This window comes from Caenorhabditis briggsae, assembly GCF_000004555.2.
Source record: "Caenorhabditis briggsae complete genome, chrI, whole genome shotgun sequence".
Lineage (NCBI taxonomy): Eukaryota > Metazoa > Nematoda > Chromadorea > Rhabditida > Rhabditidae > Caenorhabditis > Caenorhabditis briggsae.
In genome coordinates, this window is record NC_013489.2 from 3,184,986 (window position 1) to 3,196,898 (window position 11,913).

The following is an 11,913-nucleotide window of genomic DNA, read 5'->3' on the forward strand; positions in this document are numbered from 1 at the left end:
TTGCATATACGCACACACACACCCTACTCACGACACACAACACTCACTCATCACATTGAAAATTAGAACAAATTTTTTTGTCTTCTAGAAGAACCCCTTTTTGGCCTTTTTTGTCCGTTTTTGAGGCGGTGGAGGTTGTATGGGTTGGTTGTATTGATGATAACCATCTGCAGAAGAACAGAATCGACCTATGTGTGTGTGTGTGTGTGTGTCTTTCTAGAATTTTTTTTCCAATTTTACCTTTTTTTTTCTCCGTTCATTTCGTCGTTCAACCCAAATGTTCTCTTCAAAAAATGCCTTTTTTTTCAGATGATATCCTGCTGAATCCGATTTTTACAACCAAGAAAATCGACACGGTCAGGAAAAACACACACACTAAATCGCTTATTTTCTTAATTAAAAAAATTTGCTTTTTTATTTAACTTTTCGTTAATTTTGTCTACAGCCAGAAACAGATACACACATAATTAAAAATGGATGAAGGTGAGTAACAATTTTTGATATAAATAGAATTTTCTAATTAATAAAATTTTCCAGGCGACGATTATGTACCACAAATGAGCCAAATGACAGACTACACAATGATGGGCGGTCCGCCGGTACCGCCGCCGGGACAACATCAGCAACCACCGCCCGGCTCCATGCCACAACAACAACGGTATCCCGGGCAACCGATGAACCCCTATGAGCAGCACCAGCATCAGATGATGATGATGCAACAACAACAGCACATGCATCAGATGGCGCCTCCCGTGCAACCGCCAGTACCACCTCCGGCAGCTCCACCGCCAGCTAAAAAGCCACGTGGCAAGTCAAAAAAGGCGCAGCAAGCAGAAGCGGCGGCGGCTGCAGCAGCTGCACAAGCGATGGATCCGATGGCATCGATGGCGGCGATGTCAAATAATCCAATGATGAATAGAAATCCATATCCGGTAAGTCTTGTCAAAGAATTTTTGATTCCATTGTTTCCAAGTATTTACAGAACCAAATGGGAATGTATGGAGGTGCTGGACCACCACCACAACACTATCCAGGAGCGAATGGACAACAAGGGTACCGGCCAGGACCCGCATCAGGAGGACAACCACCAAATCCATACGCACAACCGCCACAACAAACACCGCCCACGTCTCAAAATTATATGTACCATCAACAGCAGCAGCAACAACAAAGAGGCGCGCCTCCGACACCCCAACAAGCTCAACCTGGATATCCACCGCCATATGGGTATCCACCGCAACCGCCTCCCGCCTATCCTCCATCCCAACAGAGTCCATATGCACCACCACCTCAGGCAGCTCATCAGATGAGGCATCCACAGTTCCCACCGCATAGTCAGCAACAGCAGCAAGCGCCTCCAGGCTACTGGGACTCTTATCCAGGATACGGAGGGGCCCCTCCACAGCCTCCTGTCACGTCACAACCGATGCCATCTAAGATGCCGCAACAAGAGCTGTGGGCTAGAGCGAATCAAGAGTTATTGGTGAGTTTTTTGGGGCCGGGGGGGGGGGGGCGAAACATACATGGGTTACTTGGTGTCCTGTGGTGGACGGCACCTCGGCAGATTTTTAGGCTCTTACACGGCTTAATTTTGAAAAAAAAAAATAATTTTTTTTAAATATTAATTTTTTTTTTAAATTTTAAATTTTACTAATTCTGGCCATCTATGGGCTGAAAAAGGCTAAAACATATTCCGAAATTCTCTTTTTTTCAGGACATAATCAATCAACTCGAAAAGTCGGTCCACGATCACAAAGCTCGAATTAATCAGATATACACAATGCCGAGAAACGCGACGGCAGAAGCAGAAGCTCAACAACTTCACGCTAAGCTTACCCAGCTTCAAGCCGACCACTACCGGTATAGCCAACAGCTTCACCATCAGCAACAACAACAACAGTGGCAGCATCAGCAAGCGGCACACCATCAGCCACCGACGTCTTCTCAGCAGGGACCAGTTCATGTGGCACAGACTGGAAATCAAGTGCAATTAAATATCACTGCCGATAAGTCTAGGACACTGATATCTGTCTATCACGAAGGGTACGGTGGATCTGGAGCAAGCTCAACGGAATCCAAAGAATCCATTGTGCCGCCCGAGCCAACACCATCCGAGGTTCCAGCTAAGATCGAGGAGAAACCAGCTGGCTATCCAGGGTCTTACAACGGAATGGAGAATGGGTCGTCGTCATCTGGAATGCCCTCGACGTCGATGCCACCGAATCCGTATGCTCAGCCGTCGCAGCCGCCGCCACAACACCAGCAGGCGATGTATGCACAATATCAGCAGCAACAGCATCATGGTCAGCAGCATCCACAACAGCAACAGAATGTAAGCTTTAAAACGCGCTCTATTGATACTAATACTGTTATTTTCTTTTCAGATGAATTCCGGCTATCCTCCACACCACCAGCAACCTCCTCAACACCAACAGCAACTTCCTCACCAGCAGCAGCCTCATCCATCCGGTTATGGTATTGCCACTCCCAGTGGCTCCGCTCCTCCAATAAAGCAGGAGCAGCCAATGGAACCACATCAACATCAGCCGCAACATCAACATCAGCAGCCACAGCAGCAGCAGCCATTCTCAGGGTATCCGGATTATCCACCATCATCTTCAAATTCTGGATATCAAAAGCCTGAGCAACAGCAACAGCAGTCACCTTTGGTCTCTGATCCAGCGCCAATGATGTCTTCTCAGCCGCAGATGAGTCAGGAAATGTCGATTCAGCAGGAAGCTGTAATTGAAACACCGAAAATCGAGGAGCCATATTTTGCGGCGGAGTCTCAGTCTGAACCTCAAGAAGTGATATCAACTACGGAAGAGAAGCCAGAAGTTCCGCAAGAAGAGGAAGAGGTGCCAACGACTTCGCAAGAAGTTGAGAATCCTAAGGAGGAGGAGGAAGAATCATCTGTACTAGCTGAAGAAGTTCCAGATGTGGAAACAGAAGAGGCTCCATATGTGAACGGGAATTCAGATGTTGCTCCTCAAGAAGAAGAGGAAGAAGAAGTAGAAGAAGTGCTTACTGATGCTCCTGTAGAAGAAGAAGAAGAAAAAAAGGAACCTATCCGGGAATCAGAAGAGAGTACCAGCAGTGGAAACAGTAGTCAAAGCTCTCCCGGCCCTCCTATCGCCACACCAGACGAAGAGACCACTCCAGTTCGCCTAGAAGAGATTGAGAACTTCTCAGGAGTTCAGGAGACGTATGGAGAAGAGGAAGAGGACGATGAAGTTGATCTAGCCTCGTCTGCGAAATCATCTTCTAAGGATTCGAAAGAAGTGGAGGACGACGATGATAATTTGTCGATGAACACCAAAGATATGAGTGAGGCTCCCAGTGAGACGAATGACGGATTCACAGAACCATCGACGCCTCTGATGGGTGCGACGCCTTCCAGGAAGAAATCATACAAACGACCAGCTGTAGTTGTCGCCAAGTCTCGGAAGAAGAAGAGTCTTGACGATTCAGATGACGATGATTTTTATCCGGCACGTGGAAGAGGTGGTGCAAAGAAACGAGGAGGCGGTGGAGGCGGATCGAGAAAGAAAGTCGTTGAGCCAGTGGCGGAGAATAACGGAGACGCTGCTCAAAAGTCAGATGACGATGACGACGAGTTTCTGATGAAGATAGATGCACCAGCACCTGACCCAAATGCGATGGTTGTCGAAAAGATTCTGAATGTGAGGATTCAAAAGGTTCAGGTTCCTATTCAAAAAGCAGAGACGGAAGTTCCACTGAAAGAAGAAGGAGAAGAGGCTGCGGAGACTTCAGAAGCCAAAGCAGAGCCTACTACCAACGGTGCTTCAGAAGAGGTTCCAACAGAAGAAGTAGAACAGGAGCAATTCCTCATCAAATGGAAAGGACGTGCCTATTGTCATTGTGATTGGAAGACGCTTCCAGAGCTTCTGGAACTGGACAAGAGAGTTGAAGCCAAAATAAAGAGGTTCAAGGCGAAGAAGGCGGTGTCATATATAGAAGATGATGAGGACTTCAACTCGGATTTCGTAATTGTGGACCGAGTAGTTGACTACATCATTGAGGATGACGGACAAGAATTCGTTCTGATTAAGTGGAAGTCGTTGGGCTATGATGAAGTGACATGGGAACCCATTGAGCATATTCCGGAGGATAAAGTCGAGCTGTGGAGACAACGACAGGTTATCGATCCAGCGAAGGTCCGAGATAAGCAACGTCCAGAGCCAGAAGAGTGGAAGAAGTTGAGTACGAAGAAAGTGTGGAAGAATGGAAATTCGCTGAGAGAGTATCAGTTTGAAGGCGTTGATTGGCTGCTCTATTGCTATTATAATGCGTAAGTTTCATTTTCAAAGATTACGGTAGTCTCATATTTTTTTTGTTTCAGCCAAAATTGCATTCTCGCCGACGAAATGGGTCTGGGAAAGACGGTTCAAACGATCACATTTCTCTCACAAGTCTACGATTACGGTATCCATGGACCATTCCTAGTGGTTGTTCCACTGTCTACCATCCAAAATTGGGTCAGAGAATTCGAAACGTGGACTGATATGAATGCTATCGTTTATCACGGAAGCGCTCATGCTAGAGAGGTTCTTCAGCAATACGAAGTGTTCTACGATAAGAGACACTGTGGAGCGAAGAATTGGAAGAAGAATTTCGTTAAAATCGATGCACTGATTACCACCTTCGAAACTGTGGTTTCTGATGTCGAATTCCTGAAAAAGATTCCATGGAGAGTGTGTGTTATCGATGAGGCTCATCGTTTGAAAAATCGTAACTGCAAGTTGTTGGTCAACGGACTTCTCGCTTTCCGGATGGAACATCGAGTGCTTCTTACCGGAACCCCTCTACAGAATAACATTGAAGAGCTCTTTTCCCTCCTGAACTTCCTCCATCCTCAACAATTCGACAATTCAGCAACCTTCCTGGAGCAATTTGGATCTTGTCAAACTGACGATCAAGTTCAGAAACTACAAGAGATTCTGAAGCCAATGATGTTGAGAAGACTTAAAGAAGACGTGGAGAAATCGCTTGGTCCGAAGGAGGAGACGATTATTGAAGTTCAGCTGTCGGATATGCAGAAAAAGTTCTATCGTGCGATTTTGGAGAGAAATTTCAGTCACTTGTGCAAAGGAACGTCTGCGCCATCGCTGATGAATGTGATGATGGAGTTGAGAAAATGCTGTAACCATCCATTCTTAATCAACGGTGCCGAGGAGACCATCATGAACGATTTCCGGCTGGCACATCCAGATTGGGACGATGAGACTCTTGCTCAGAAGGCGTTGGTTCAAGCGTCCGGAAAGGTTGTTCTCATCGAGAAGTTGCTTCCAAAACTGAGAAAGGATGGTCATAAAGTGCTGATTTTCTCTCAAATGGTGAAAGTGTTAGATCTTCTGGAAGAATTCCTGATCACCATGAGCTATCCATTCGAAAGAATCGACGGAAATGTGAGAGGAGATATGAGACAAGCCGCTATCGATAGATTCAGTAAAGAGAGTGAGTTTTTTTTCTAATCTGACTCTTTTTAATCTTTGATTTTCCAGACTCTGACCGCTTCGTCTTCCTACTGTGTACCCGTGCTGGAGGTCTTGGTATCAACCTGACTGCCGCTGACACTGTCATTATCTTCGACTCAGATTGGAATCCTCAGAACGATTTGCAAGCACAAGCCAGATGTCATCGTATCGGGCAGAAGAAACTTGTGAAGGTGTACCGTCTGATCACTTCGAATACATACGAAAGAGAAATGTTTGACAAGGCTTCGTTGAAATTGGGTTTGGATAAAGCTGTTCTTCAATCTACAACTGCTTTGAAGGCCGAGGGAACCGCATTGAGCAAGAAAGATGTTGAGGAGTTGTTGAAGAAAGGAGCCTATGGATCCATTATGGATGAGGAGAATGACTCGGCCAAGTTCAATGAGGAAGATATCGAGACAATTCTTCAACGAAGAACTCAAACGATCACTTTAGAAGCCGGCCAGAAGGGATCTCTTTTCGCCAAAGCCACATTCAATTCGACGCATAACAAGGGAGATGATATCGATATTGATGATCCGGAATTCTGGACGAAATGGGCAGAGAAAGCACAAGTCGACGTTGAGAAGGCCACAGCGACTCCGGATGGCAGAGAACTCATTATCGAAGAGCCACGTAAACGAACCAAACGTTTTGAGGAGAACAAAATGGAAGATGTCGACTCGGATGGTAGTGAGGAGTCTGGAAAGCGGAAGAGAGGAAATCCAGAGAAACGAAAGAGGCGGAAAGGAGAAGATGAGGATGGCGACTATTCGTCGAGCTATCGGCCGGATGAGTTGGCAACTAGCAAAGCAGAGTACTTCAAGATGGAGAAGGTTCTTGCGAATTATGGATGGGGACGATGGGCGGAGATTAAGAAGTATGGAGATTTGGAGATAGAGGAACAAGATATTGAGCACATGTCCAGAACACTTCTGTTGCATTGTGTGAGAGAATTCCGAGGAGACGATAGAGTTCGACAGTTTGTGTTCAATCTTATCAAACCTAAAGAGATCGGAGCGAACTCAAAGTATAGTGCCGGTTCGATGTATAATCAAGGATGGGCGGCTCTTCCGGAATTCAATCCTCCAAGTTTCGCGTTGGATTCCTCATTCCAACGACACGTCCATAGACATGCCAATAAGCTCATGCAGAAAATCGATATGTTGAAGCATCTCGAAGTCTATATAATTGCTGAAGAACGGTCGTTGGTAGAGGACTTTGAAGTCAAGTGGACGGATATCAAGCTCAAAGAGATGCCAATTGTAGCTGAAACGTTTGTGGAAGGCTGGGATACCGACTGTGACAAGTGCTTCTTGATTGGTTGCTGGAGACACGGCCTTGAGAACTTTGATGCTATGAGAGCCGACGAGAACCTGTGCTTCCACGAAAAGAACATTCCTGCATGGCCGATTGCAACCGAGTTCTGGGTTCGATTCCGACGATTGCTCAGCACACACCAGCGAAGTATTCATGATCCAGTTTACGATAAGAGTAAATGGAATCGAAAAGAAGAGGTTGAGTTCCTCCGAGTGCTCAAATCGTACGGTGTTAAAGCGCCAAAAGGAGATCAGACTGGCGAGGATTGGACGGTGTTCCGCACTTTTTCACCAATGTTTGAGAAGAGAAGCGACGAGGAACTCCATGAGCATTTCATGTGTGTCCTGGCGATGTGCAAACGGGCTCAAGGGAATAACGACTTGAAGCCGATCGATTTGAAACGAGCAATGTCGATTGATCCAATTGCTCATCGTAAAGCTATCAAGCTGCTGAATCGGATTAATGTGATGAGGAAGGTGCATACGTTGGCTGAGAGTTTGACAGTGGCGAGTTTGATGAATTGTCAAACGACTGGAATGCCAAGTGGATGGAGTACCGAGCATGATAAGGAGCTCATTGAGATTTGCGCTCAAGGTGGATTGGATGGACTTGCTGCTAATGTTTTGAATAAACCAGCGTTTGCAAAGGTGAGTAATCAATTCTAGGTTAAATAATGATTATTTTAAAGTCTAATTTTCCAGATCGTCCGTCCCTCGGAAACCACACTTCTCCGCCGAGTCATTGAAATCGTCACCACAGTTGAAACTGGAAAATGGTGTGGTGTCGCCGACGTGGAAGCTGTCAACGATAGTGATAGTGAAGACAAGAAGGAGATGGCTGTTGCTGCTGCCCAGGCTCAATTCCTTCAACGGATGCAACAACAACAACTTCAGCAACAAGCGTCATCTGCATCCGCAGCTAACTCGGCTAACCGAAAGGCCGCGAATAGAAAGCGACCGAACAACGACAACGAGGCCAAGATGCGAGCCATGCAGCAAATGTTGATGGGTGCGGCAGGAGGTGCAGGAGGCGCTGAGTATGCTAACATGATCGCTCTAATGCTGATGCCACAGATGATGGCGGCAGCAGGTGGAGGACAGAACATGACTGCTGCTCAGCAACAAACAATCAACCAAATGCTGACAATGCTGGTGGCTAGTGCGATGCAACAACAACAACCAAACACGTCGAAATCATCTAGCAGTCAACAAGCCCAACAACAAGCTCAACTTCAAGCCGCTGTGGTTGCCTTGGCTCAATTGGCACAGGCAACCAGTAGTACTAGTAATAGTGTCCCTGGATCTTCTTCTGCTGCATCTACTGCCGATCAGCAAAATGCTGCTATCCTCGAGGCTCTTATGGCGATGGCTCTGCAACCTGGAGCTATGCAAGCAATGGCTTCTTCTGGAACATCTACTCCATCTGCAGCGAAGAAGGCTAAACCAACGCCTGCGCCAACACCAAAGCAAGACACTGCACAGGCTACAGCTACAGCTCAGGCTGCTGCACTTGCTGCTGCCGCTGCCGCTGCTCAACAACAACAGCAACAACAAGCTCAAGCCGCTCAACAGGCACAACAAGCTCAAGTGACGAAGAGTCAGGAGGAGTTGATAATTCTTCGAATTCTGGAGATTGCTGGTGTTGGAATGAACGAGCTCGCCAAGCTGAATACGATGTCAAAGGAGTCCAAAATTCCAATGGTTCACAAGACAACCAAAGAACCATTACCGGAAGCGAAGCGGCCTCAAATTCGCGACCTAACTGTATTCGCCATGTCACATCCAGAATGGACGATCGATCTTACATTGTTCAAGGATATGCCTGGATCTAGTACTTCTTCCGCAACAATTGCCGCTGGAGCAAAGGCTGCTAGTAACCGACCAACACCAGTTGCCACTCCAAAAGCTCCTACTCCGGCACCAAAAGAACCTCAAACCCCATCCGCTTCTGCCACGTGTAATATCAAAGTGGGCAATAGCCTCCAATTAGATAACATGATCTCCGTGTTCAATCGGAAGACTGGAGAACCATTGGCAGCTTCCAAATGGCCGAAGAGTGAGAATCTTGCCGCATGGCTTGACGCGAATCCGGACTACAATGTGAATAGTCAGTCTGCACTGCCAGCTCATCTAGCGTTGAATGGAAAGCATACTGATCGAATTGGAGGGGAACCTGCTGTAGTCCCATCGGTACCAACTACTCCAGCACCAGCGTTGACACCTTCTACACCAACGACCACTGCTCAAGTGAATGCTCAAACACAACTGACGAATGCTCAAGCAGCTCAACTGATGGCATTGGCTGCTGCTCAACAGGTTCAACAACAGCAGACGCCGACTTCCAGCAAGTCCCGAAGTGGTAAGTTTTACAATTTAAATCGAATGCGCTCTAACGAATCCAAAGTACTTATAGCTAATGCTGCCGCCCAAGCCGCCGCCGCTCAGTCCCAACAGGATAAGATCACGCAACAGCAATTGGAAATGCTTCAAATGCAGATGATCCTTCAACAGTATCAACAGGCGGCAGCCATTCAGCAGTTGATGTACGGTGGATACAATATGCCATCCACGTCGTCTGCTTCTTCAACAAACAATCAAGCAGCAACGATGGCAGCGTTGGCTGCAGCACAAGCAGCGCAAGTTGCATCCGTGCCAAGTACACCAACGACCAAACAGGTAAGAAAATAAAAATCAAAAATCCATCTCATCATCATCTTCATTTCCAGCCAAAGTTCCAAGCTGCCTCCTCAACAGCATCCACGTCTTCGGCTCCTGCTCCAGCTGCAACATCATCAGCCACCCCCGCTGCTGCTTCTTCTTCTACGCCATCCGCGTCTCAAGCAGCTGCCACCTCATCAGCAAACTCAATGGACGATATCAACCCATTGCTCCTCACAGCGCTTCTTCAGAATCCACAAGTCCTAAATCAGATGATAATGTCGGATCCGAATACGTTGGCTATGTTCGCAGCGGCTGCTCAGCAACAGCCGTCGAGTACTAAGAAGTCTAAATAGGTTTTTTGTTTTCCTTGTTCCATTCTCTCTCTCGCGTGTCTCATTCATACAAAAATTGCTCATATTGACCCACATTTGTTCCTTAAATTTTCCAAAAATCCGGTTATTCACATTTCTCTCTCCTTCTTCTTTCTCTTTAATTGTAATGGGTTAATGTCTACCTGGCCGGGATGTTTTTCTCATATACAAATTTTAATGTAATTTTCCTTTTTTTCATTTTTCTCAAATACAGGTGCATTGTTTCTCAAAAAAATCTTTTACTACTATCTCCCCCTGTTTCTCTGTGTGTCTGTTTGTCCTATTCTCTCTCTCCGTCTCACTCTCTCAATCCTTAACCATTCTTGTTTTATATATGTGATCTCTAACTGAAAAAAGAAATACACAACAGACAGCTAAGTTTTCATGTTTCATGTATTAATCCATGTTTTTATAAGACATCATTAAAGATTGCAATAAAAAATTATAAACTGAAAATTCTGGGAATTTATTCACAATGAAATGAACGCCCCAGTGATCAGAAAAATACGGTAATTGCTCAACTGACTAACGGCATCGAGGGTGGGACACAATTATTTGACACAATTGCTATATATTTTCGAACTTCAAAGACACAAGTTTCTTATTATTGTTGTCCGAAAAAATTGGAGTTAGAGAGTATTTTTTGCAGACTGAATACGGTATGCACCTCGAAGCGGCAAGCCTAAATAGCACATACTCGGTGGAGACGCAGAGAAATTTTTTGTTCAACTGTCTGCGTCTCGACTACAAATTTTTCGCACAACAATAATACTTTATGCTGGAATTTTGAAAATAATTTTTTGATAAAGCAAAGGCTTAGGCTGAAATGCCTTGCCGGTAAACAGGCGTTTTAGCATAACCCTGTAATATAAAACTGAAATATTGCAATTGTTTCTATATAGCAACTCGTCAGATAGCAACTTTCCCCGTAGTTTTGAATTGTTGAAATCAAGGTCATAACCTAAAAATCAAAAAAGTGACGTTGCGAAATGTTACGCTATTTTTAGCTGATTTTACACCTAATACTCCGCCACGTCACGTTCACATTAGAGCGCAACATCATACCAAAACAGTTCGAGCCCTGTGATATCTAAAAATCAAAACTAGGTCAAAAGAAAATTAGAAAAAATTCAAAAATTTTCAGCACCCGACGCGAATACATCCCCCTATCCCTCGTCGAATTTGCTCGTCTCATCGATCTTGGCTGGATCAATCCACGTCTTCCAATCGACGTCTCCACCCTGTGGGCCACTCAGAAATTCCAAATCAACCCGAAAATCCTACAATACAACTTCGATTTAACCGAAAAGGGGGCCGACTCGTTTCCCTATCCAATCGATATCGAAGTACAGTATGCCACACAATCGGCGATCGCTGCAGTTGAGAAGGCTGGCGGCCGGGTGCGAACCGCGTATTACGATGTGGAGAGTCTTGAAGCGGCGGTGAATCCGAAGGCGTGGTTTGAAAAAGGACGCGTGGTTCCGAGAAGGAAGACGCCGCCAGCTAGTCTTATCGAATATTATATGGACGCGAAGAATCGTGGATATTTGTGTGAGGAGACGGAAATTGAGAAGGAACGTCAATTGAGTGCTGATGTTAGAGGATACGAGCTGACGGAGACGCTGAAAATCACTTCTGCATTGAAATCGATCGATCAAGTGTTCCACGGAATTCCATCTGGATGCGTCGTTTCATTGGCTGATCGGAAAGTGTTCGCACCGAAAAATGAAGTACATCGCGAGTATTACAGTAGCCAACGATCTGATAAATTGTATTCTTAAGCTCTTCTTTTAGAATTCGTAATAGCTTTTGTTTCGTTTCTGATTGTTGATTTTGTTCTTTCATTTTTTTTGTAGATTTTTAGATTTGAAAATTATTATTTGTCATAGAAACATTTAAAGGTGGTGTACGGTGAAATTTTTTATTGCATCAAAATGTGCAGAAATGCATGTAGATTGACATAAAAATAAAGAAAAAATTCAAAAAAAATTCCTTCATCGAGAAAAACGCATCGAAAAATACGCTGAAAGCCCTTAGGGACGAGGTTTTTTCTAGGCCTCCCGGTGA

At 45.3% G+C, this 11,913-nt stretch overlaps 2 protein-coding genes across 2 annotated transcripts in view; both read left to right on the forward strand.

Annotated features, from left to right (window-relative positions):
• Positions 1–473: 473 nt before the first annotated feature.
• On the forward strand, positions 474–9,828 carry Cbr-tag-192 (the record flags this gene model as incomplete). Its single annotated transcript, XM_045242478.1, has 9 exons — positions 474–483; positions 538–941; positions 974–1,483; positions 1,715–2,332; positions 2,385–4,312; positions 4,364–5,478; positions 5,526–7,462; positions 7,517–9,490; positions 9,541–9,828. The coding sequence occupies 9 exons, from the start codon at positions 474–476 to the stop codon at positions 9,826–9,828; spliced, it is 8,784 nt and encodes a 2,927-aa protein (XP_045097539.1).
• Positions 9,829–10,326: 498 nt separating this feature from the next.
• Positions 10,327–11,913, forward strand: part of CBG22298 — a gene marked incomplete at both ends in the record, with an annotated part of 6,167 nt that continues 4,580 nt past the window's right edge. The window contains 2 exons of the mRNA XM_002639000.1: positions 10,327–10,355; positions 10,991–11,576. Of these exons, the coding sequence (XP_002639046.1) occupies positions 10,327–10,355; positions 10,991–11,576 (615 nt within the window). The remainder of the gene's footprint in view (positions 10,356–10,990; positions 11,577–11,913) is intronic.